Genomic DNA, 27,975 nt, shown 5'->3' with positions numbered 1-27,975 from the left:
CTGGCTTTGAAGGGAGTAATTGCCTTACTCATCCACGCAAAAATTTCCACCAGTGTTCTCTTTTAAGCAGAGCATCAATGATGCATGATGAACACTTATGCAGGTAAACTGTAACTCATCTTAGATTTATCTAATTATTCCTGGTCCACGGGGTTTCTGAAAAATAGCCAGGATACTACCTTGCTGCAGATTTAAATAAAAGGTTCAAATCTGTGTTGATTTTTCTTCATTGCATACTGTGTATGTGTAGTGTATATGTGTTAGGATTGCTTATAACCATCACAGTGTAGTAGAGAAGTTAAACACACACACACACATTCTTAATATTTCTACTTAAAGGAGCATAGGTAAGTTTATTACCATAGTGCAAATATAACTCGTTATTTCTTTCCTTTTTAAATACCTATATGATACTTACTAACATTTTTAATGGAAAAAGTGATAAAAATAATTAAAGGCACATTTAGTTCCTGTTCTGCTCCATTTCATTAATTTCTGGGTTTCTTTTTGTCTTTTGAAGAAAAAGGTGTAAAATTGATGTCTTAGCTATAGCTGCTGCTTTATGATATTAAATTTCTGTATGTGAAGAAGGAATTAGAAAGCTGTTCTCCTAGTTTAAACTTAGAAAAAAAAAAAAGTGACTCCATCTCCATTCCTACTATTTAAAAGGCAGAGTTAAAAATTTTTACAATGAGAGGCTGGCCGGGTGGCACAGAGGTTAAGTTCGCATGTTTGTTTCGCTTCAGTGGCCCGGGGTTCACCGATTTGGATCCTGGGTGCAGGCATGGCACCACTTGGCAAGCCATTCTGTGATAGGCGTCCCACATATAAAGTAGAGGAAGATGGGCACGGATGTTAGCTCAGGGCCAATCTTACTCAGCAAAAAAGAGGAGGATTGGCAGCAGATGTTAGCTCAGGGCTAATCTTCCTCAAAAGAAATTTTTTTGCAATGAAGTGAATACTTAATTTTCAAATTTTATAGCTGTTTTTTTTTAGAATTAATAAGTAATAGGTGCTCAATAAGTAAATGTGTGAAAAAAATGAAGCTTTCAGTTATGTCAAAGGTGCCTTTTTCTATTTCAATAGTGGCTTTGACTCCTATCAAACCCTAAGCTTGTTCTACTGAAGGAAGTGAATTCTGTGTAGCCGCCAGCTTTTCTTCTGGTGAGACCTACTAAGAAGTAGCACTTGCTCCTGAGAAGGGGAGGGATTTCCAGATTGAACCCAGTGCTCAATGACTGGGAAGGATTTTGCGGCAGGAGGTGGTGTGGTGGTGCAGAAGTGCAGTGAGTTAAAATAAGGAGATCTGGCGAGCTGCCAAATGTTTCCCCAGATGCTCAGCAACATCTAAAGGTCAGCTGTGTTGGAAAGTGCAAATTAATAGTGCTGGCTTTGAACTTCACTTGAAGCTATAGCAGCTCTTGTTCTTTTCAAGCAGTCATATTTTGCCACAGGCTTTACTATTTTCTAACCTTTGTTTGGAATCTTATTTGACTCCTGGGCGATTGCAACCTTTTACTAATCACTAGAAAAGGAAGCAAATTAAATACACCTTGTTCAACTTGAAGAGATAACAAGCAATGAGGTTTCCCACAGCCTGGAGTGACCTTCTTCTGTCTTTCATATTTAAGCTCTTCCTGATCAAGTCTGTCTTAACTAGGAAAGGGTCAAAATAGACTTGGTCTTGAGCATACCTAACATCTAGTGCCACCAGAGCTCTCTCCTCTGGGTTCCTGTCTCATGTAACTTCTGATACCACCATGTTGAATTTTAAAAAACTTTTTCCTAATGTTTAATGTACTATTGATCTTCCCAACCAGATTATCATTTATTTGAGTGCAATAAACTCTTCTGGATTCCTTCCCAGTCCTTCCTTGTTCTCTCCCTCTCTCCCTCCCTTCCTCCCTTCCTTCCTTCCCTCCTTCATCCGGATGAATTAACATCTCTTAGCAACAGGCTGAGGTCATACTTAGGCTTCATACATGTGTGTGTTCATTAAGAGTTTACAGAAGTTTTAAAACCATCTGTTTCAAAGGAATTACTTTTCCTAACTCAATAGCAACTCATACTCATGAATAATTATGTATAGTTTTTTTATTTTTCAAATTTGAGAGACATGCTTACAAAACTTAAATTTAAACATTGAACAGTTTACAGTTTTTAGTTTCATTGTGTCTTGGAAGACTCACAAATATCATATGCAACTTGGTAATATCACCTTCATTTTGTATGTGAGCAAAGCGAGGCTGTGTTTTATCTAGGAGGTAGAAAAGTGGGGATGGTTTTTGTGAGGTGCTTGTTTCATCAGACAATGCCAAATGGTATTATTTGGGCATACACTGCTATTGCTTTTGATGCATAGGAAAATGAAAGCCTTGTCTTAAATCATACAAGTAATTATTGATGAGGGCAGACCAGGCTGTTAGGTTTACTATTTTCTCTCTGCAATGAATATTCCACATTCGACTCACACAATCTGTTGTCATGTTAGTTTTATATCACACTTTGATATAAAATTAGTTTTAAAAGAATATTGAAAATTAAGAATTGAAATTCTGAATGTAACTTCAAAGTAAAGATAAAGATTAAATATCATACAAAATCAAAAAATAAGTTTCTTAGTTTTTTACATTCATATATTCAATAAATATAGGTGTATGCACCATATGCCAAAATCTATGCTGGACATTGCAATACCGTGAGAAATACCTAGATTCCCTGCTCTCCTCATAGGCAAGAGATTAGTTTGTTGCTAGAACTTTGGGAAGACTGAGCAGAAGATTATGTTTTCAGTCTGCTTGTCTCCTGAAATCCAGCTCAAAGATGACTGGCTTATTAGCAATTCATGCTGGCTAATCAACCTCAGAAATTTAGGGTTATTGATCCAGTTTGTAGATCACTGAGATTCTTTTAGTGTTCCATAAAACACAGACATACAGCTCCTGAAAAGAACTGACAACTACATTCCAGGGATGTCTCTTCTCTTTAGATTTCGGATGAAGGTAGGTAGTTCATGTCTTCACATGGCCGAGATTTATCCGTCAAGATTAAAGACCATATTCTTAATTCTTAGAGTGTTGACACAAATAACCAATAACCATTCTAGAGATAAGAAAGATAGGTGAGTTTTACTTGAACCAAGCTGAGGACTAGCCCGGAGACTGCAGTCTCTACAAAAGGAGAAAGCAGTCCCAAGAAGCAGGGTCTTCAGCACAGTTTTTATACCTTTTTAGAAGAAAGCATATTAAACATGTCATGGATACAAATTCCTCAAAGCTTCAAAGACATACTTAGTTACAGGTTAGAAGGTCAACGTGACTCTGATGTCTGGGAAAGGAAACATCCACAAACGAGAATTGATACTGGCATTGTAGGAAAGGAGGTATTCATCCCTATCTTCAAAGAGTGCATTCTTCACCTTGGGATAATGTTTAATGTATTCTTTACTTTAATGGTTAAAGCAGATGGACAAAGTATGTTTGACAAGCCATAAATCAGATTTCTTTGGTTAACATACAATTCAGACGGAATCAGGTTTAAACCAGAATAGCTTCCCCATATACCTCAATTTGTGAAAATTTCTTACATAAAGAGTGTAGAGCTGAGCATAGTGCTTCAGTCCAAATATCTTGTGAACAATTGCTGTATGCCGTATTAGGTCTTGGGGATACGGAGATGAATATGAAATGGTCTCTGAGTTCCAGGTGAAATTCAGTTAAGACTAAAACTTGTTTTGGTAAATAAAAAATACAGAGGGAGGGGCTGCCTGGTGGAACAGCAGTTAACTTGACGCGCTCCTCTTTGGCAGCCTTGGGTTTGCGGATCTGGATCTTGGGCATGGATCTATGCACTGCTTATCAAGCCACATGTGGCAGGCATCCCACGTATAAAATAGAGGAAGATGGGTGCAAATGTTAGCTCATGACCAATCTTCCTCAGCAAAAAGAGGAGGATTGGCAGTGGATGTTAGCTCAGGGCTAATCTTCCTCAAAAAAAAAAAAAAACTACAGAGGAAGATAATAAGAGTGATCATTATGTCTCAGCAACTACTAGTTGTGTTTATAATTGTAATAGATTAGGTGAATCGTGTACATAATAGAGCTAATAAGTAGATAACTGGAGATTAAATCCAGATGTACTGACTCCAAAGCCACTAAGCCGTAATGCGTCCACCAAATTCCTCTGAGGCTAAGATGGACCATTCCAGCAGTTCCAGAATTACATCACTCCAGGACTTAATCTCAATGGTTGAGGTTTTCACAGGTCAGTGTGCACAGGAATCATCTAGAGACCTTGTTAAAACAAAGATTGCTCAGCCCTTCCCCAGAAACTCAGTAGGTCTGTGGTGGGGCTGAATAATTTGGATTCATACAATCTCAGAAGTGACATTGACCATTCTTCAAGTAGCAATGAATGTTTGTCGAACTTTAGCATACAGCTTAATCATTTGGAGATTTGCCAAAAGAAATTGTTGGGCTCGCCCTGGCCATGGAGACTCAGAAGGTCTGAGATGGGGCTGAATAATTTCTATTTCAAACAAGCTTTCAGATGATGCTCAGCAGCATCTCTAAAGGTCAGCCTTAGACTCTGCTTGTTCATGGAAGACACTGAGCTAAAGTACTATCTAAATAGGTTGACAGAATCGATCTACTAAGAATCTCAATTTTAAAAAATGTAAAATCTTTGATCAAAATATGTCCTCCACTTAATACGAAATCGTCTCATCAGAGAAGCAGAAAAAACTGGGAAACTGTGAATGGCATGAATCAAATGGACAATTGTAAGAAGCAGTAAGTGCTGTAAATAACAACTGATAATGGTGCATAAGGAAGATGTTATACATACGAAAGGAGAAAGTAAGCTGCTTGAAGTATGTAATGATAATTTTAGCTATCTGTTATTTAGAGATCAATTTGGGCTTTTTTCTTATTGCTTGTCCATGGATTCTTTTTTTTTTTTTTTACTATTTAAAAATTGTTTTTTCATTTTTATTGCAGTAACAGTGGTTATAACATTATATAGATTTCAGATGTACATTGTTATGCATTTTGATTTATGTGTAGATTACAACATGTTCACCACCCAAAGACCAGTAACCATCCATCACCAGGCACATGTGCCTAATCACCCCTTTTGTCCTCCTCCCTCCTCACTTCCTCTCTGGTGACCACCAATCCAATCTCTGTTTCTATGTGTTTGTTTGTCATTGTTTTGCTTTTCCCTTCTACTTATGAGTGAGATCATACAGTATTTGACTTTCTCCATTGAACTTATTTCACTTAGCATAATGCCCTCAAGTTCTATCCATGTTGTCATAAATGGCCAGATTTCATTGTTTCTTATGGCTGAGTAGTAGTCCATTGAGTATATGTACCACATCTTCTTTATCCATTTGTCCCTTGATGGTCACTTAGGTTGCTTCCAAGTCTTGGCTTTTGTGAATAATGCTGTGATGAACATAGGGGTGCATGTGTCTTTCTAAATTTGTGTTTTCACGTTCTTTGGATAAATACTCAGCAGTGGAATAGCTGGATCATATGGTAGATCTATTCTTAATTTTCTGAGGATAATCCATACTGCTTTCCATAGTGGCTGTACCAGTTTGCACTCCCTCCAGCAGTGTATGAGGGTTCCCTTCTCTCCACATCCTCTCCAACACTTATCATTGCTTGTCTTGTTAATTATAGCCATTCTGACAGCAGTGAGGTGATATCTCACTGTAGTTTTGATTTGCATTTCCCTGATAGTTGCTGATGTTGAGCATCTTTTCATGTGCCTGTTGGCCATCTGTATATCTTCTTTGGAAAAATGTCTGTTCAGATCTTTTGCTCATTTGTTAATTGGGTTGTTAGTTTTTTCTTATTGAGATGTATGAGTTCTTTATGTACTTTGGATATTAACCCCTTATCAGATATATGGTTTGCAAATATCTTCTCCCAGTTGTTAGGTTGTCTTCTTATTTTGTTCATGGTTCCCCTTGCTGTGCAGAAGGTTTTAGTTTGATGTCCCATCTGTTCATTTTTTCTGTTTCCCTTGCCTAGTCAGACATGGTCCTTGAAAATATGCTTCTAAAACTGATGTCGAAGAGTGTATTGCATATGTTTTCCTCTAGAAGTTTAATAGTTCCAGGTCTTACTTTCAAGTCTTTAATCCATTTTGAGTTAATTTTTGTGTATGGTGTAAGATAAATGTCTATGTTCAGTCTTTTGCATGTGGCTGTCCAGTTTTCCCAACACCATTTATTGAAGAGACTTTCTCCATTGTATGTTCTTGGATCCCTTGTCGAAAATTAGCTGTCCATAGATGTGTGGGTTTATTTCTGGGCTTTCGATTCTGTTCCATTGATCTATGTGTCTGTTTTTGCACCAGTACCATGCTGTTTTGGTCGCTATAGCTTTGTAGCATATTTTGAAATCAGGGAGTGTGATATCTCCAGCTTTGTTCTTTTTTCTCAGGATTCCTTTTGGCTGTTTGGGGTCTTTTGTTGTTCCATATAAATTTTAGGATTCTTTGTTCTATTTCTGTGAAAAATGTTGCTGGAGCTTTGATAGGGATTGCATTGGTTGTAGATTGCTTTAGGAAGTATGGAAACTTTAACTCTGTTAATTCTTTCAATCCAGGAGCATGGACTATCTTTCCATTTCTTTGTGTCTTATTCAGTTTCTTTCAACAATGTCGTATAGTTTTCAGTGCACAGATCTTTCACATATTTAATTAAGTTTATTCCTAGATATTTTATGCTTTTTGTTGCAGTTGCAAATGGAATCATATTCTTAATTTCTCTTTCTGCTACTTCATTGTTAGTGTATAGAAACCCAACTGATTTGTGTATGTTGATTTTGTATCCTGCAACTTGACCATATTCATTTATTATTTCTAAAAGTTTTTTAGTGGATTATTTAGGGTTTTCTATATATAAAATCATATCATCTGCAAATAGTGACAGTTTCACTTCTTCCTTTCCAATTTGGATCCTTTTTTTTACTTTTTCTTGCCTGATTGCTCTGGCTAAGACTTCCAATACTATGTTAAATAAGAGTGGTGAAAGTGGGCATCCTTGTCTGGTTCCTGTTCTGAGAGGGATAGATTTCAGTTTTTCTCCATTGAGAATATTAGCTATGGGTTTGTCATATATGGCCTTTATTATGTCGAGGTACTTTCCTTCTATACTCATGTTATTTAGAATTTTTATCATAATGGATGCTGTGTCTTGTCAAGTGGTTTCTCTGCATCTATTGAGATGATCATGTGATTTTTATTCTTCATTTTGTTAATGTGGTGTATCACATTGATTGATTTGCAGATGTTGAACCATCCCTGCATCCCTGGAATAAATCCCACTTGATCATGGTGTATAGTCTTTTTAACGTACTGTCATGTTCAATTTGCTAGTATTTTGTTGCGAACTTTTGCATCAATGTTCATCAGTGATATTGGCCTATAATTTTCATTTGTTTCTCTTGTCCTTGTCTGGTTTCAATATCAGGGTAATGTTGGCTTCATAGAATGAGTTAGGAAGCTTCCCCTCCTCTTCAATTTTTTGGAAGAGTTTGAGAAGGATAGGTATTAATTCTTCTTTGAATGTCTGGTATAATTCACCAGGGAAGCTGTCTGGTCCTGGACTTTTATTTTTTAGGAGGTTTTTGATTACTGTTTCAATCTCCTTGCTGGGGACTGGTTTATTCAAATTCTCTATTTCTTTTTGATGCAGCTTTGGAATGTTATATAACTTAAGAATTTATCCATTTATTCTAGATTATCCAATTTGTTGGCATATAGCTTTTCGTCATATTCTCTTATAGTCTTTTGGATTTCTGAGGTGTCCATTGTAATTTCTCCTTTTTCATTTCTGATTTTATTTATTTGATTCTTCTCTCTTTCTTTCTCAGTGAGTCTTGCTGAAGGTATGTCAATTTTGCTTATCTTTTCAAAGAACCAGCTCTTGGTTTCATTGATTGTTTCTATTGTGTTTTAGTCTCTATTTCATTTATTTCTGCTCTGATTTTTATTATTTCCTTACTTTTGCTGATTTGAGGCTTTGCTCTTCTTTTTCTAGTTCCTTTAGCTGCACTGTTAGATTGTTTATTTGGGATTTTTGTTGTTTGTTGAAGTAGGCCTGTATTGCTATAAACTTCCCTCTTAGAACCTCTTTTGCTCTATCCCATAGATTTTGGCATGTCGTATTTTCATTTTCATTTGTTTCCAGGTATTTTTGGGTTTTCCTTTGATTTCTTCATTGATCCAATTGTTCTTCAGTAACATTTTGTTTAATCTCCACATTTTTGTGGCTTTTCTGATTTTCTTCCTGTAGTTGATTTCTAATTTCATACCTTTGTGGTCAAAATAGATGCTTGGTATTTTTTCAGTCTTCTTCAATTTATTAAGATTTGTTTTGTGGCGTAATAAGTGATAAATCCTGGACAATGTTCCAAGTGCATTTGAAAAGAATTTGTAGGGGCCTGCCTGGTGGCACAGTGGTTAAGTGTGCACGTTCTGCTTCTCAGCGGCCTGGGGTCCTCTGGTTAGGATCCCGGGTGTGGCCATGGCACCGCTTGGCACACCATGCTGTAGTAGGCATCCCACATATAAAGTAGAGGAAGATGGGCATGGATTTTAGCTCAGGGCCAGGCTTCCTCAGCAAAAAGAGTAAGACTGGCAGTAGTTATCTCAGGGCTAATCATTCTTAAAAAAACAAAAAAGAATTTGTATTCCGTGGTTTTTGGATGGAATGTTCTATGCATAACTACTAAGTCCATCTGGCCTAATGAGTCATTTAAAGCCAATGTTTCTTCACCGACCTTCTGTTTGGATGATCTATGCTTTGATGTAAGTAGAGTGTTAACATGCATTCTTGTTTTAACATTGACATGTAAAATTGATAGAAAATTTTAGAACTTACAGAGTCATACAAAAAAGTAACATTGGATGATATTACTAGAAATAGTGTTCACATGTAGAAAAAAGCTGGGCCAGGTCCAAGGCCTGGGAACACTTCACAGTTTAGAGGTAAGCCTAATGAGGAACCAGTAAAGATATTAGAGAAGTGGCTAGCAAAGGAGGATAAAAAACAGGAGAGTGTGATGTTACAGGAGCCAAGAAAAGACTTTCTTAGTGGGGCCAGACTAGTGGTGTGGTGCTTAAGTTTTCCCACTCTGCTTCAGGAGCCTGGAGTTCGCTGGTCAGATCCTGAGTACAGATCTACACACCTCTTGTCAAGCCATGCTGTGGTGGCATCCTACATAGAAGGGCTAGAAGGACTTACAACTAGGATATACAACTATGTATTGTGGTTTTGGGGAGAATAAAAAGAAAGATTGGTAACAGATGTTAGGTCAGCGCCAATATTCCTTATAAAAAAAAATGCATACCTAAAAAAAAATAAAGCCTTCCTTGGGAGAATTGAGTGGTTAACGGATTATAATGCTGCTAACAAGTCATGTAAGATAATGGAAAAATTGACTCTCTGATTTGGTACCATAGAGATGTTGAAGACATCTCATTGGAGCATTGTGTGAAACCATAATTATCCTTCCTTACATAAAGAATGTATAATGAGAAAATGATGATCAAAATTTAAATAATTCTGTCTATATGTGTTTGTGGGCTTGGGACCTTTTTCTTTGAAATATAGTTTCATTTCTAAATTTTTTCTTGTTAATATCACAGTTTTTACGTTAGCACAGATTTACATTACATTTCAACATCTGTCATCCATCATTTTTCTTTTTTCAAAATTATTCTATTTTCATATGGTTACTTTTCCAGATGAATGTCAAGATCATCAGTTTAAGCAAAAAAGTTCTGTTGGGATTTTTATTGGAATTTAAATTTTTAGGTTAATCTAGCAAAAATGAATATTTTTACCACTTTGAGTCTTCCTTAATAGGAATTCAATGATTCTCTACATTCTTCAAGTGATTTTATAATCCTCCAGTAAAGTTTTGTGATTTTCTTTCTTAGGACAATAAAATTTTGTAAAGGCATTTAATCTATCTGTTGCTATTGTGAATGTTGCTATTATGTATATTTGTTTAATTGTGGAAAGATATGCATAACATAAAATTTACCATTATAACAATTTTTATGTGGTTCAGTGGTGTTCAGTACATTGACTTTGTTGGGCATCCATAACTATCATCCATATCCAGAGCCCTTTTCACCTCCAACTAAAACTCCATACAAGTTAAACAATAACTCCCATGTCCTCCTCCCCTACAGTTCCTGGAATCGACCATTCCATTTTCTGTCTCTATGAATTTGACTGTTGTAGGTGGAATTGCTGAATTGTATGGTAATTTTATTTTTAACTTTTTGAGAAACCGCCATACTGTTTTTCCACAGCAGCTATACTCTTTGCATTCCCACCAGCAATATACAGGGTTCCAATTTCTCCACACTCTTGCCAACACTTACTTTCTGTTTTCCTAATAATGACCAGCCTAATGTGTGTGAAATGGTATCTTGTGGTTTTGATTTGCATTTCCCTAAAGATTAGCAATGTTGTACATCTTTTCATGTGCTATGGGACATATGGGACATGAGTATATCTTCTTTGTAGAAATGTCTATTAAAATCCTTTGTCTATTTTTTTATTATATAACATCCTTCTTTGGTGCTTGCAACAGTTTTTGACTCAAACACTGTTTGGTCTGATATTATTATATTCTCCCCCTCTCTTTTTAATTCCTATTTGCATGGATATCTTTTCCATCCTTTCATTTTCAACTGATGTTTGCCCTTAGATCTAAAATGAGTCTTTTGTAGACAATATATAGTTGAAACCTGTTTTTTTAATGCATTGTGACAATTTATGTTTTTCGATTGGTGAGTTTAACCCCCTTCTTTTAATATAGTTACTCCTGGGGAAGGACTTCCTATTGCCATTTTGTTTGTCTTCTATATGTCTTATAGCTTTTTGTCCCTTAATTCCTCTCTTACTGCCTTCTTTGTGTTTAGTTTATTTTTTGTTTGTGTGCGTGTGTGTGTGTGAAAGGTTTGGACCCCTTCTCATTTCCTTTTGTGTGTATTTTATGGATTTTTTTTATGGTTACCATGGGACTATATATAGCATCCAAAAGTTACAATCATCTATTTTAAACCAATACTAATACAACATCAATTGCATACAAAATCTCCAATTCTTTACAGCTCTACTCTTCTTACTTTTGTTATTGAGGTCATAAATTACATCTTTGTATTGTGCACCTATTAACTTAGAGTTCTAGTTGTTTTTTTATGTTTTTGTTTTTTAAATCCTATAAAAGGGTAAAATGTGGAGTTAGGCACCAAAATTACAATGATACCCGTTTTTAAATTTGCCTTCATATTTACCCTTATGCAAAATGTTTTTAATTTCATATAGCTTCAAGTCACTGTCTATCATCTTTTAATTTCAACTTGAAGGACTTCATTTAGCGTTTCTTATAGGGCAGGCATAGTGGCAATGACCTCCCTTGTCTTTGGTCTTGGCGTATCTTAATTTTTCCCTCATTTTCAAAGAACAGTTTTATTGGATTTAGAATGCTTTTTTTTTTCTCTTCAAAGCCCCAGTTCATAGTTGTATATCATAGTTGTAAGTCCTTCTAGTTCATCTATGTGGGATACTGCCACAGCATGGCTTGATGATCAGTGTGTAGGTTCACACCCAGCATCTGAACTAGCGAACCCCGGGCCACCGAAGAGAAGTGCACAGACTTAACTACTATGCAACCGGGCTGGCCCCTATTGGACTTAGGATTCTTGATTGAATTCTGCAGGTTTCTACTGAGAAATTTGGTGATAATCTACTGCCAATATTTGTAAGCAATGAATCATTTTTCTCTCTCTTCACACAAGATTCCATTTTTGTATTTGACTTTTGATGCTTTGAGTATAATGTGTCTTGTGTGTCTCTTTAGGTTTGTCCTACTTATAGTTCATTGAGTTTCTTCTGTTTATATATCCATGTCTTTCCTCAAATTCAGGATGTTTCAGTCATTACTTCTTCAAATAAACTCTCTGACCTTTTCTCTCTCTCTTCCTTCTCCTTGTGGGATTCCCATAATGTATATATTGATCCACTTGATGCCATCTGATAAGTCCCCTAGGCTCTATTCACTTGTCTTCATTCTTTTTTATTTTGCTCCTCAAACTTGATAATTTCAAATATCCTCTCTTCCAGTTCACTGTTTCTTTTTTCTGCTGTTTGAATTCATTGTTGAACCCCTCTAGTGAACTTTTAAATTCACTTATTGTATTTTTCAGCTCCAGAATCTCCATTTTTGTTTTTTTAAAAAAATAATTGCTATATCTTTGTTGATAGTCTTATTTGGTTCATATATCATTTTCCTTATTTCTGTTAGTTCTCTGTCCATGTTTTCCTTTAGCTCTCAGAGCAGATTTCAGACAGTTTTTTAAAGTCTTTCTCTAGTCAGTCTGAAGCCTTTGTTATTTTATAGTTTGCTTCTGCAATTTTATTTTATTCTTTTGAATGGACCATGTTTCCTCTTTTCTTTTTGCCTTGTGGTCTTTGGTTGGAAATTGGGCATTTTAAAAAATATCCACCTCTCCCAGTCTTTGTAGACTGGCTCCCTGGGGAGGAAGATGTTCATTAATTGGTCCAGCATGAAGGCTCAAAATGTTCTCAGGCCTTTTTGCAGAATTTGTCTTCCCTGGGCCTGTGTGTGCACTTTTTCCCCCCTAATTCCCTCTATACACTACTGTTTTTGAATGTCTTAATTTCCATTAGAGTTTTGGCCCTGCTTCTTCCTGAGTTCTTAGGTGTTCTAATGTGTTGCTCTGCCCATAAACTCTTGCCCTCAGATTCTGCATGTCAAAAGTCATCCTGCAGTTCTCATGACCTGTGGCAACTACAGCTACCTTCCACGATTTCCAGCCTGAGGTCCAAACTATGCAGACGTTGATGTCTCATCTCCAAGTTGGGCAGGAAAAAAACAGTCCCTCGAGTAGCCTCCATATACCCAGAACATGCAAACAAGGTCCATTCATTTCCTTTCATCTGAGGAAAGGAACTGGGGATTGGGCCACTTCCTTCTGACCATGGTGTACTGCCCCAGAAGGGTGCGGGGCATTAAAAATGCTGCGATGATACTTCCTACATTTTCGAGTGTGACTTTTCCTTGATTGGACATTTATTTGGTTGGTACAGATCCTTGCCTGGTTTCCCACAAAGCTGCTTCAATATGTTTATAGTTGTTTACTTGATGTTTCTGTGGGGGAATGAGGGCTTGGAGCTTCTTAGTCTGCCATCTTGCTGATATCAGATCTGTATATTTGTTTTTTTAATTGCTTTTTTATGGTTTTAGTTGTGGTTTTGAACCCTAAACATGTTCGGAATCGCAGATGCTCAGTCAGACCTCTAATCATGACACTAGAAATGTAAAACTATTGCTACATAATATATTGATGAGAACTGTCATCTTTGTTTTGTTTCTAATTTAATGATGATTCATCTGGGAGTGTGTCACCAATAATCATAGTTATTGGGGAGTGATAAATGTCAAATTACAATTGAGATAATTGCTAGTTCTTTTATAAACAAATTAATGGTGAACAAATAAAACCAAATCAGAATTAAAAAAAGTAAAGCAAATAGTAATAAAAGACTCTTGCTTTCCATTTCTCACAAGCTCCCAGGTGCTGCAGATGTTACTGTCTATAGCTCATACTGTGAGTAGCACTCATTCAGCACTGCCTCAGGTACACTGACAGCACAAAAATATGACACACATAATTTTGACAAATATAAACCTTGTGATAGTTTACCAAAAATATGCACTTTACTGAGCACAAGTCCTCTAATCAGAGAAGCATGATAAATGAGGAAATTATGAACAGCCATGAGATTAATGGGCAATTTTAAGAAGCAGTAGGCATTATAACTATTTACTACAAATCAAGTATGAGAAGTAATCCCTATGATTATATTTTCTTTGCTGATATTCTTTGTTTTTTGGTGAGGAAGATTCACTCCGAGCTAACATCCATGGCCAGTCTTCTTTTTTTGCTGGAGGAAGATTAGCTCTGAGCTAACAACTGTGCCAGTCTTCCTCTATTTTGTATGTGAGTTGCTGCCACAGCATGGCCATCAGTGAGTGGTGTAGATCCACACCTAGGATTTGAACCCACGAGCCCAGGATGCTGAAGTGAGTGTGCCGGACTTAACTACTACACTGTGGGGCCGGCCCCTCTTTATTGATATTCTTAATGTGTATATTGTAGGGAACTATGACTGTATCGCCTGATAATGGGCAATATTTCATACAATATTTCACAATATTTATCATTTATATCAACCTCCTGTATTTAAAGATTTTTTTTTTCCTAAACATTGGCACCTGAGCTGACAACTGTTGCCAATCTTTTTTTTTTCCCACTTATTATTTTTCTCCCCAAATCCCCCCAGTAAATAGTTGTATATATTTTAGTTGTGGGTCCTTCTAGTTGTGGCATGTGGGATGCCGCCTCAACATGGTGTAATGTCTGCACCCAGGATCTGAACCCTGGGCTGCCAAAGCAGAGCATGCTAACTTAAACACTCGGCCACGGGGCCGTCACCAACCTCCTGTATTTAATTCACCAAAATTTTATTTATTATATTTGCACTTATTTATTTATTTAAATTGAGTTTAAAATTCCTTTATGTGTTATATTTTTCAGACATACTGAGACAATGTGAACTTAATAAAAATTTGGGATTTTTTTTTCAGTATACTCTAAAATGTTTTACATCATCCAGAAATTAATTGTTAGAGGCAAAATCTGTGAGCTGGTACCTTTGGGGAGATCTTTAAAAATTGTCCCAAATTCTTTTATGTTTATTGATTTATTCCGAGTTGTAAATTTTGTGAATTATTTTTGCTAGAAAGAAAAAATGCACACTTTGTTGAACTTTCCAGATACCTAAGGGTGTATTTTTATGCACACTTTCCACTACTTTGAAAAACAAAATCTCTTCTAATTCCTTTTTCATTCCGGATTTTGTATAGTTATATATTCCCACCCCACCCAGGACCTCAGGTTTTAGGAAATGCTGATTAGATGTTCAAAGTAAAATTTTTATATCAATGTAAGGAAATTAATATCTTCCTTTCTCATTTTCCATAGAAAAATTTTGTGATTTCCTGTTTTACCCTTATTTATAAAGTCATGTATTATATTAGTGGTTAGCAAAATCTTCATTAGGGCATATACTCATTGAAGACGGTTCTTATTATAATTTTCATTCCCAGCTGCATCTGGTGTAGTATCCGGTACCCTCAAATACTCCAGTACACTTTGTGATATAGAATTGTTTAAAGAGAATTGGCTAATTGTTGAATCCCCATATCTCAAGGATTTTCAAGCCAGAGCTAGCTAAACATTTCTTAGGAATGATATAAAAGCATTTTTTTACCAATTTGGAATTTTTCCAAGGTGTCTTTAGAGTCTTACCTCTAAAATTCTATGTTTCCTAATATCATGAAACAATATAGAACCTTTAAAGTATTTTAATTTCCTTTAAGATATTTTCCAATTATTCAGTGTAAATGTCTCTGGGTTATTTTACTGTTAAAACTATTTACTGTTGAGAATGTAAACACCCTGAGTAAAGTAAAATCATTTAAATAAAAATAATTCAAACTTTTGAGCTATTTAACAGAAAATGAACTGATGGAATGTGTTGTCCCTTTTTGTTTTTAATCTGAAGAACTTATTTATTTCAGAAACATTAACAGCCTATTTTTGTGAAGATTTAAGCACATCAGAAGGATTTTGAAGCAAATTAAGTATAGGTAGGAAAGAAAAGTGAGGAGTTGAGTTTTTGGATGATTGGTGTGGTTGTGTTGAGAACCAAACTAAGAATCAATGTATTAGATGCTGAAAATCTAAGTTCACCTTCTCAAGTAGCAATGAAGATATTTTAAAGAAGCTTCCCTGTGGTTCTTAGAAAGGAGACATTGGTTGAAGAAAATCTATTTTTATTAAAACACACCCACATCCAATCTATAGACATAATTTTAACATCTCAATGATTTTTCTCCTTATATTTTCCTCTAATTGTTATTACTTTTTGAGACTACTCATGACTTTGACAGGAATATGCTGACTCTTTATACATGGTTTTAAACATTACCATCACAACCACCACCATCACCGTCATCATTATCATCATAGCTTCTATCCTTCATCCATTAATTTTTAAATCAGCCATGGCATAGCTAGTATGTGCCAAACGCTCTTCAAAATGTGGGAATATAGCAGAGAACCTGATGAACTAGGCTACTCACATCCTGAAGTTTCTATTCTGGAGAGCTGAGCCAGATAAAATGGACATCTAAACAGCTTAATATATATCATTAAACAGCTTAAAGTGTTGTTATATACGTATGACTAAATATAACATGATAGATGACATACTTGAAAATGTAATGTTATGAAGAAAAATAAAGCAAAATGAGGGTATAGAAGGGAATATGGAATGTAATTTTAGCGTGGGTGATCAGATGAGGGTTCTCTGAGGAAGGAGCATTTGAGATGAGTCTTAAATGATGAGAAAGAGTGGTCCATGCAGGTCTTTTGAGGAAGACCATTCCAAGCAGTTCACTGTGTGAACTTTCTTATTGTACATTTAAGTAAGAGTTTTGTTTGAATAATTTGTTTTAATCTTCACAACATTTAAAAATAATTATCATTATTTTTCTGGTTGTTCGGATAAAAAAAATCTGAAGCTTGGGAAAGCATAGAAGCATCTTTGCAACCTCGTAACTATGAAGTAGCAGAGCTGGATTCCGCCTATTGCTACAATACGGTTCAGGCATTTTCTTTCACAGAAAGGAAAATCATATCTGGCTCTCATAATTAGGGGAAATTCCCAAGAGAAGAGACATCTGAGCATGATAGCTGAATGATTGACTATATATAGACATTATGAGTGTCTATAATTTGATACACGAGAAAGGGATTTGATGGAGAAGATTTAGGAATGATAATATGAAGTTTCAAGCACCTGAGGTGTATGTAGTAAACGGTAATCAGAGCGGTATGGGCTAGTGCTGTTTCTCAAAAGAGATCAAGCTGAATGAAGAACCTGGAGCTTCGCGGTAGACAATTGTTATCCTGGATTCTCACATTTGCATTTGATTCTTTAGATAGTGTAGGGATATTAAAGGACTTTGTGAAATAATGTGACATAAGTAAAACCATGCTTCGGAAATATTATTATAGTAGTAGAATGTAACGTGGATGAAAAGGGGAGAATTATAGTAAGAGCTCGTTAAGTCTGCAGTTTCCAAACAGGGACTTGTAGACGCCTTGGCCATTGAGGAGTCGTTTTAGAGGAACCACGCATTCTTATGCACTTCATTTTACGAACAGAAAAATATTTTTTCTCAAACATGTTTTACCATTTTTTAAATTGCCATGGTGGGGGCTGGCCCAGTGGCACAGTGGTTAAGTTCATACGTTCCACTTCTCGGTGGCCTGGGGTTCGCCGGTTCGGATCCCTGGTGCGGACATGGCACTGCTTGGCAAAACGCCATGCTGTGGTAGGCGTCCCATGTATAAAGTAGGGGAAGATGGGCATAGATGTTGGCTCAGGGCCAGTCTTCCTCAGCAATAAGAGGAGGATTGGCAGTATTTAGCTCAGGGCCGATCTTCCTCAAAAAAAAAAAAAAATTGTCACAGTAGACTGGGGAAGTATAAATTTATTTGAAAGCATTATAGAATTCAGGTTAGCTTTTATATAATTGTGAATTTTATCAAATAAAAGGTATTAAAGTACAACTTTCATTATGTAGGGATCCAAATCATTCCTTGATTTGCTGATTTATTGATTGTCACACATTTATTCTGGAAACATCTGTTTTGTAACAGCATATTGTAGTGGTTCAGTGTGGTTTCTGAAAGTGGGCTTTATAGACTGGACCCTGAGCCCTCCCACTTATTAAGAGTAAGTGGATTTGTTATTAATCTCTCTTAATCCCATTTTTGTCATCCTCAAATTTGTCAAAATGATTGAAATCTCATCTGATTTTTATGAGGATTATGTGAAATTCTGAATATAAAGTATTTAGCGTAATACCAAACACATAAGATATTTAAGCTCTTACTACTGTTAGACAATGGCTGGTAGACATTACATGGTTACATAATATTCAAAAATGAAAAAGCACACTGAAGTAATTTCTCTAATAATTTGTCTGGAGTTCTAGTGACAGTAAATCAAGATCAGAGTCAGTAGATTTAAAATTATGATTTACTCTTGATACTTTTACTGGACTAAGAAGTCAGTTATAATTGCTGATATTTATTCTTTTTCCTCTTTCCTACACTGTGAAGCAATAATACCCGGCTCACCTCCATTAGAGTTAGTACATTTGAAAGGATTTGTGATTCTTGGCCCAGATACCCACTTTCTCTCATATGCTGTCCCTTCTTTCATCCTCTCTTAGAGACTAAGATGAGTGTTTCACAACTTTCTGACCATCGTAGGCTTTGATTTACAGCATTGACCTCTCTAACAGGTCACTCTGGTTCTCAGTAGTTGTGAAGTAGCACCTTAAGATGGAGAAAAACTGGCCATCACACTACACAGATTCTGATGCAGAAACTCACCTAGAAACCTCCAGCAGCATTGCATTCCAGAAAAGGGTTTATACTCTTATGACAACTATTGCTTGTTTTGATGTCATTAGTCTAGCGCTGATGATTTGAGGACCTACTGTCTTGACTTATATGGAAAATATTAATGGAAATTCTAACCAAAGTGCAAGAGGAATAGAGTTGTATAACAAGCATGAAAAAGAGATATGGAGTGAGTCATTTAAAAAAAGGGTGGAACTGACCTCTACTCGATTTGTTCATCAGAGTAAAAGGCAAACAAGAGGGAAAACAAACAAGAACAAAGTCCTTCTTCCGCATGGTTTCTTCTTGCATTTATTTAGGGCCTAGTTCTTTAAGTCCAAGGTGTTTATGGCAGAATTGAAAGCCAACGTCACTATATGAAAATTTACTTCAATGTTTTAATCTGTGAGTCACAGGAACCCATTTATAATTTGTTAAATGTTTGCTATTCTATTTATCTTTGTTTAAATCAGGACTGCTTTACGGCTTCCTGGTGATTTGTGTACACATAGTGAACTGGATACCTTGACGTTTGGTTTCATTTGTCCCCAAATTACTTAGCTATTTCTAAATAAAGAAGGCTGCATTGGGAAAGAAGGAAAAGAGATTACGGATTGAGGTAGGAAGAAAGAAACGAGAGGCTCAGTGTTTTATAAACTTTATTGCAAAGAGAATCTGGCAGTCATTTCAAACCAGTATGGTCTGTGCTTTGCTTTGGTGAATTATGCTCACACATTTCTAGATCACACAGGGTAGAACACAGATCATCTGGAAAATGAAAAGCTTTACTGTATGTATTGTGAGAGATGCTCAGGTTTATCCTTCCCTATCAATCTTACCTCCTTGCCAATATCATGCATGCTGCCCAGGGAGAGGATGCCATTAACCACTGATATAGAAGCACTCATTTAATTTAGTTACTACGTCTTGTTGATTTTTATGAGTGGTGGGGGAACTGTTTAAACAGGACCTGTTGTGTTGACAAATGTGCACTGCTCTGCAGTGAGGGGCATTTTGAATCATTTTCCCATCTCTAATCTTTTTTCCCCTTACCAGTTAGAAAAGTAGCCTATAGTACTTTGGGAATATTTATATTTAAATCTTTATTGTCGGTTCCATTGTAGCAAGAAAAAATGTAAATGGGTACACTTTATTTCCATAATTATTTTGCAGAGTATTTTGGCTATCATCCTAGTGTTTATAGTCCATGCATTTTAACACAATCTACATTTTGGACATCAGGCATAAAGCTCTGCTGGTTTATCTCTTAGAGAAATAAGATTGGCCCCCAAAAGATAGTCATCTATAATATAAGCAACTTTGAATAATTAAATGAGCTCCCTAAGAAGAAAAGGATTCTAATCACCTTTCAAACTGTGTTTGTGCCATGCACTGAATCATTTCTTTATGAATACATTTCTCTTGGAGCATGTATAATTATGAAACTTTTTTTTTTCTATCTCGGTAGGAACTGGGAAGTAACAGCCCTCCACAGAGAAACTGGAAGGGAATTGCTATTGCCCTGCTGGTGATTTTAGTTGTATGCTCACTCATCACTATGTCAGTCATCCTCTTAACCCCAGGTAATTTGTCTTTATTCCTCTCTTATGATGGTATTGTGGATGATAATTTCACACTCAAATGCCTTAAGAGGGTAGCCATATGTGGATTCTTAGGACACATTAGCACTGGTTGGAATAAAATAAAAGATATAACTAGACATTTTGCAAATGACACAAGCATTTTATGGTTCAAATATCATGCACGATATTTTTGGGAAGCTGAAATGTGAAACAGATACATTGAGAATGCCAAGGCCATCTTTGGTTTCCATTGCTACTTAGACACTTACTATATTTGCTAGTTTAATAAATGCAAGGGACATTTGACTTTTATCTACTTAGACACTTACTATATCTGTCAGTTTAATAAATGCAAGGGACATTTAACTTTTATCATAGGTTGAAGATGAAAGAGTGAAGTCTGGAAGTTCGCATATGTAGATGGTAGCCCAACTGTAATGACAATGGTAAGGGGAGATTTGAGAGACAGAGGATGAAATCAAAAGAGAAAGAACTGACACCTCTAAATGCTTCATTCTCATTTTCCTTTCTTTCCCTGTAGTTTTTACATTCCCAGTTTCTCTCTGTCTAAAGAACCTCTCCAACTTGCCCTTGCAATCATCTTCGGGCTATATTCTTTAGATTAAAATGTTTAACACTAATATATAAATCATCAGCAGGCTTAATTCTACTTTGGAGATTATTTTAGTACCCGGAAGTTTACTCTTCTTTAGTAGGTGCTAATAAGGAAGGAAGAAAAAAGTTGCTCACTTTTTAAACTCCTCAAACTGTCTTCTAGGAACAAATAAATTTGGCATGCTGCCACAATCCACACAACTAGCTTCTTCAAAGACTGGACACCCATTCAGTATTACAAAAAACAGTCATTCCTGAGATAGGATTGAGTTAGTCCCCAAATCAACTGGTATTATAAAGTTACAGCCTGTTGTTGAATGTTATGTATTTCTACTTCAGTTCCTGCCCCATCTTTGTTATTTATCAGCCCCTTGAACATATTGAACTTATTTCTTCATGGACAAAATGTGATTGACAATAGCTCTGTTTCAGAGTCATTTAGTCAGCCAATTATGGTGAATAATTATAATGTCAATATCAGTTGTTCCAGTGTGGTGCTTTGTGAAATATACCATCTTTGTAAAAATATTGGCTTTGAAATGTATGCATTGCCAAAAACATATTTTGTAATTGTTATTTAAAATATGAAGAGATGAGAAAGAAATTAAGGGAGTCAAAAAGGAGGAAAAGGGAGAGAAAGAGAATTTAAAAAAAAGAAAAAAAATTTGCTGCTAAGAGAGGGCTTATTCAGCATTTTCTACAGGAGTTTCTCTTAACTGTTCCATTTGTACATCTGTGGTACAATATAGTTGAGCGATGTGATGGCTCTAAGTTTCTGCAGAAGGCCAAGAATCTTAGTTAAAGGAAGAGGAGCTGACGTTCAGCATAGTGTTTCATGTAAACATAAGAATTTTAGCATAATTATTAAAAAACGAATGACTCAGTTTTACTGCCTTCTATTGGTGACTATTAACCAGATGTGGGAAATTAATGCCATAATGTTTGTGTGTTTCTCTTGAACCTTCTTCCATCCTGTTTCTAGAATCCTTTTCCAAGTGATTCACTTTCTTATATTTTCTTGTTGCTCGCTGAGGCCATAGTGATACTTTGGGCTCCTTAAGATTTTGTTATAACAAAGACTTCTCAGTGTTGTCCGCTCAACAAATTAAGCTTACACTACCTAACCCTTTCCAAGTTGCCCCAGTATAAAAACACAGTATAGTCACATTCACTTTATCATGAATTTATTCATTTATTAGATCAAGGGCTTTGGGCAAGACCCACCTTGGTTGAATTCTTCCTCTATAATTTACTGGTTTTGTGAACTTGGCAAGTTATGTAACCCTGTCTCTCACTTCACTATCTGTATTGTGTTTACAGTGCCGATTTACAGTGTTATTATGAGGGAGAAATGAGATAATATTGTCTGAGTGTTTGTATAGTGTCTAGCACTGCTGCTGCTTTTCTTCTTAGTATTGCTGTTATTTGGTACTTACTGAACACCAGATACAATGCCAATCACTGTGTTATGTGAGGAGATTTTTCCAAGAAAATGTATAAAGTCTCTCAGGAATATAGATCTTCTGTGATTTCAATTTTAAATTATGACAGGTTCAGAAGGACTAAACATTTAATCTGGAGTCAATATTTCAGTGGTTCATTCATTCATTTACTCATTCAGCAATTATGGAGTTCTTGTAACATTCTAGGTGCTATGGCAGTTGGCCCTGGACTCCTCTGCTTTATATATATCACCTCCAACCCCCTCTTCCCCAACTATACCAACATACAGAAACCCACACATTCCCAAGCCAAAGAATAAATTTTATGTAAGATTAATGATACAAATGGAAGTAGCAATTATTATTCAGATTTACAGTTTACTCAGGGCATTTCACATACCAAATGTTCAAGTATCTTTGGATTTCGCTATTATTTTTGGTAGAGATATTATGAAACGAAAAATAAAAGTCAGCATGCTGGAGTGGAAAAGGTATGGCTATAGGGAGCAGTCAATCAGTGGTCTATACTCTCTGTAAACTCACTTCCCAGGGGCCTGGAAGGTTATATAAATTGATGAATTAGGTAGGCATAATGACAGGGGTTAGGAATTTGCTTGAGTTATGAAAGAAAATACCAGCCTAGTTACATGGCCTTCATAGTGGGCTCAAACCAAATATAGCAGAGTGAAATATAAGGCCAAAAGACAGTTTGTGGCCTAAGACTTGAGTCATAAACCTAGAAGCATTCTTAGAAGTTGTCTAGTCTTGTCTCGCTCATTAGACAGGAAAAAAAGCCTGAGTTGTTTAACCTCTGGTTCTGAGGACTAAACTAAAATGTGCATCAAGACCATTCACATAGACTTTTTTTTTTTTTTTTTTGTAGAGGAAGATTCACCCTAACCTAACATCTATTGCCAATCTTCCTCCTTTTTTCTTCCATTTTCCCCACCAAAGTACATTAGTATGTATAGTTGTAAGTTCTTCCGGTTCTTCTATGTGAGCAACCATCACAGCCCAGCTACTGACAGACGAGTGGTGTGTTTCCAAGCCCAGGAACTGAACCTCGGCCGCTGGAGCAGAACATGCCAAACTGTAACTGCTGGGTCATCAGGGCTGGCTCTAGTGCAGACTTTTGATTTAGCACATGTATGCCTGGGCATGTCTGTGGTCAGACTCTGGGACTCTAATTGCACCATGCCTTCCTCTTCTCACCCTCAGGCTTGAGATCCTCCAGCTGTGGTAGAACAGGCCCACAAAGGAAAACTTCCAACTGAAAAGACAACATATAGTGCACCCCCCGCTAATCTTCCCTTTGTTCACCAGGATGTTCCCACGGCCCAGCTTTCTAGGTGAAACCACTGACGCAGATGGAAACTTTCAATCAGGAAAGGGAACCCTTGTCAAGACAGGAAAGTTCTGATCATGAAATTATTCAGTAAGGTACTGCACCTTTTAGGCAAAGGGCTGACTCTAGAACAATCCTTCCGATAAAGGTGGAGGTCAGAAATTAACAAGCTTTTTATAGTAAATGACCTTTGGCAAATCACTTACCTCCGCTGACATCAAGTGTTTTTGAAGAAAATAATGTCTTTGGTTTGCCAGAATGTGAAATGGTCTCTTGAAGTTTATTGCAGCTCTAATATTTATGAGCTAATGTAACAATAACAACAACAGCAATAATAATAGCTTGTTTGATAACAAACATGGCAACAGATTAAATTTGGTGAGCTCTCTCACTAAGTCTCTTCTACCTTGAAAATATATTTAGTGGGTCTTTGGGGGAGGGGAGAAAACACACAAAAGTTTGTGTAGACTAAGAAATTATTTAGAAACTGTTTTACTCAAAATAGCTTCACATTTTGCCAGTAAGTTCTAAGGAGTGCAAGCCTACAGCCAGAGAAACACATGTTCATTGTAATTTTAGTTTGATTGCAAATTTTATTACAGAAGTAATTTGACACAGGTGTCTTAATTTCCAAGATTGTCAGCAACCTCCCTGCCTTGTGAAGAGAAGTCCTAATTATTTATGAAGAGTGGGTTAACCATTCAAGTATTTCTTTAATAAGTAATTACCATTTCTGAAAGGAACAAATTATTCACTCCTTTTTTTCCTGATTAAAGGGCAGACATATTTAGATTGATCAAGCCCAGATATTATTTTTGTTTGTATTTAATTCATTTAAAGGAAAAAGTGTACCCACATTTATTTTAATAATATGTAACCATAGACCAATAATTGATTATATTCTACAAATATATGAATGTACATCCATGCTTAAAATTATGGAAGCCAGTCTTATGTAGTTATGCATTTACTTTGCAGTCTCATATTTATATTTAGAATGTAGAATGTACATGGTCAGGAAATATTTCATGTGGAATATAATTACCCATTTTGACCTGTTTTGAGAAGAGAGAGGCATATTTTATGTATTAGAATGTATTGGTAAAGGACATTCATCAAGTTGTTCCATTGGTTGCCGTATTGAAATAGTCACCCATGGACTGTGTATATTCCACCAGTTCTTTAGCAACAGTAGCCTGCTGCCCTTTGGTTGGCGTCTATAATCAGTCAGCGTCAAAACAGGATCATCAGGTTAATTTATTATCATAGCTGACTAAACACAGCATTGTAAAGCACTGATACTGTGTCTTCGTTATTCGATCTAGCTCTTGTTTCTTTAGGCAATCTCCCATTCCTTTAGTACCTTCTCTAGATGAGCATCCTGAGTTGGTCCTTACAGGTCTGTCAGTGTATAAAAGAAGGCAAGCATTCATGTATAAGCAATCAGCATTCGTGTATAAACCATCAGAACTTTACTTGATCTCAATTAAACAAGTATTTAATAGGTATTGTACAGTTCCACTACATAAATGCCTTATTTTCACTTCTAGAAGTCTCTGTAATGGACAGAATTTTACATTAGGTTCAGATGCCATGTTGGAAAGGATTTACACAGGTTGAGATTGCCGCTGTGATTTTGATGGCTAGGCACATCTTTAATATCAGATATGGATTTGATCCATGAAGTTTTGCCCAAATAGTTCATTTGAGCCAAGATTGAGAACTAAGGAAGTGGAGGGAACCAGAAAAATTTAGGCAACTCTATCCAGAGAAATAAACAAAACAAAAGAAAAACTGTAAGCTACCATTTAAGGAAGTATGCCTTTCTTTGAAAAAATACTAACTTTCATATATTTTCCAAAGAGTGTGCACAATCCTCTCATTTATTCCTCATAACACACCAATTTAAAGAAATAAGAGACGTTTTTCTAGATATTACAGTCACGGTCAGTAGAATTTAGTTGACTTGGGTACCTAGTTTGTGGAGAAAAATCTCACAGAGTGATTAAATTGACCTTGACATCAAACTGACTTGAGTTCATACCCTCGCCTTGATGTGTGCCTGCAAATATGATTTTAAGGTAAAGGATTTTGTGGTTAAAAGAGAATGATTTGACCCTTTGAAACAAGGCTTAGAAAACATTAATTAGTCCCTATTTATAAAAAAGAGATAATTTTCCAGAAAGCACTTGATAAAAAGTACTTTATTGGACTGGTGACAGCTGATTTTTTTGTTGTTATACAAAACTGAAAATGAATTTATTCTGTTTACTATTGTGTTCTACCAAAATAATAGCTCCTGGTTATAGTTAGTTAAAATATCATGTTATATTCTGTTGCGAGCAATCTCTTGGCAGCTGTAATTTAAAAGGTGTCATTTAAGCATCTGACCTGTGTTTTAAAATGTCAAAGCAACAATTAAACTATCCCATTATGCTTTAATGAGAGGGAAATATTGTTTTACAAATTTTGAGATTTGCGTTACTCACTTGTAAACATCAACATTAGCCAAGATACAAATTGTTTATTTTATTTTGTTGAATTAAAAAAGGAGATATGTTCTATCGATAAGCATAAGCTAAATTGCCTCTGCTTGTTTTTCCAAGAACAGTACAGACGAGCATATTTGAAGGTGGTATTTCCCAGGCATAATCAGGCTGCCAAAGAGAAAACAATGACAGATTTTCAGTTTCACCCCGGATGGCATGGATTGTTTACTCTGAGATTGAATGGAAAATAATTTTTCTGGTAATAATAATGTAAGAGTAGTTATATATTTGTGTCTTTGCTTTATAATTACATTGCTATTTTTAAGATAGATTAGATTTCCATACTTATTACCACCTTTTTGGATTGTCCAATCAGATAAATAATGGATTTAGTTTACATTATAATATGTTTTACAAGAGTTGGAAGAGAATCTGTTTTAATAAGTAACATTTACTTATTATCTACTTGTCACACGCCCCATATTAAACTCAGTGCTTTGCCTGTACTATTTTATTTACCTTGGCCTCACTGACACGAACTAGATACTATTAATTTGTTCATATTCTACCTGATTCAGTTGAGTCTTACAAGTTAAAGCAAATAGCCCGGGATGCAACTAGAACATGGAGCCAGGCCCTTTTGGCTTTGAAATATAGGCTCAGATATATTATCACACCCATGGAAAGTATGGGCAAGGACATTTCAGAAAAAAAAAAAAAGAAACCTGGGCTCCCCTTTATTCTCCTCCTTGATCTTTTATTGAGTTAATTGATTCTATTTATTCCTTAAAGGGAATATACAACAGAGAAGGAATTAAGCAGGGGTATACAAGGGGTAATAGAGATGAAGTGACAGAAGTGGGCAGTTGAAAATTAAACACGTGCATTCTGTATACATTTTGATTTCAACCTTCATATTTTTTCTGGAACCTCAAATACTCATGATAAAATATAAGTGCGCATTTTCTTTCCTAAACCACACTGTATAGAAATTATTTATATGATTTGTTTGTCACTGTACAACTTTATATCCTTTGTCATATATTTTATTTGCCTCCTCCTAATCGAATTGTTTATTTTAGAAACATGATAGCCTGGCCTCTAAAAGTGGGGGTCAAGACAGCCTGATCCTTGAGAAACAAAGTTTCCTTAAAAGAGGGAGCTGCATCTGATTGCCCTCCACCTGAAAAATAACTTGCCCCCTGTTTTTGTGGAAGGGGTTTTTTTAATATGCAGCTATTTGCCAGGGACTCTAACATCCAATTCTTTGGCTTTGAACTGGAACTTAAGCCATCCTATTCTAGAGTTTGTTTATTAGGTGCAAGAAGAGACATTATCTGTTAAAAAAAAAATACCCTTAGTTAAACAGTACTTTAACCTAAATAATATCCCACTTTCTACCTGTGTTCTGGAAAATGAAAATTTAACTGGAACAATTTTAATGTTTGTTCATTTCTTTTGCATGGTTTTCCCATTTCTTTTGGTCCAAGATTGTTCAAATGAGAGTAAAGTCCAGTTGAGCAAATTCTCTAGAAAAACTGGAATCAGTTAAAGTAGGCTTGAAAAACATTCTTACTAAATGGAAAACTGCGCCTTAAATCTGAGCATCACAGGGGCCAGCCTGGTGGCGCAGTGGTTAAGTGCTCATGTTCCACTTTGGCGGCCTAGGGTCTGCTGGTTCGGATCCCGGGTGTGGACATGGCACTGCTCATCAAGCTGTGCTGTGGCAGGCATCCCACGTGTAAAGTACAGGAAGATGGCAACAGACGTTAGCTCAGGGCTAGTCTTCCTCAGCAAAAAGAGGAGGATTGGCAGATGTTAGCTCAGAGCTGATCTTCCTCAAAAAAAAAAAAAATCTGAGCATCACAATTTGGCTTTGGCATGGGGCCTAGAAGATC

The 27,975-nt window shown here is 36.1% G+C and overlaps 1 protein-coding gene across 1 annotated transcript in view; it reads left to right on the top strand.

Moving 5' to 3' along the window:
• The window catches only part of DPP10 (dipeptidyl peptidase like 10), a 610,898-nt gene that overhangs the window by 133,703 nt on the left and 449,220 nt on the right, over nt 1–27,975 (top strand). The window contains exon 2 of the mRNA XM_046659152.1: nt 20,072–20,186. Within this exon, the coding sequence (XP_046515108.1) occupies nt 20,072–20,186 (115 nt within the window). The remainder of the gene's footprint in view (nt 1–20,071; nt 20,187–27,975) is intronic.

This window comes from Equus quagga, chromosome 4 (genome assembly GCF_021613505.1).
Source record: "Equus quagga isolate Etosha38 chromosome 4, UCLA_HA_Equagga_1.0, whole genome shotgun sequence".
Lineage (NCBI taxonomy): Eukaryota > Metazoa > Chordata > Mammalia > Perissodactyla > Equidae > Equus > Equus quagga.
This window is presented reverse-complemented; position numbering and strand designations above follow the sequence as displayed.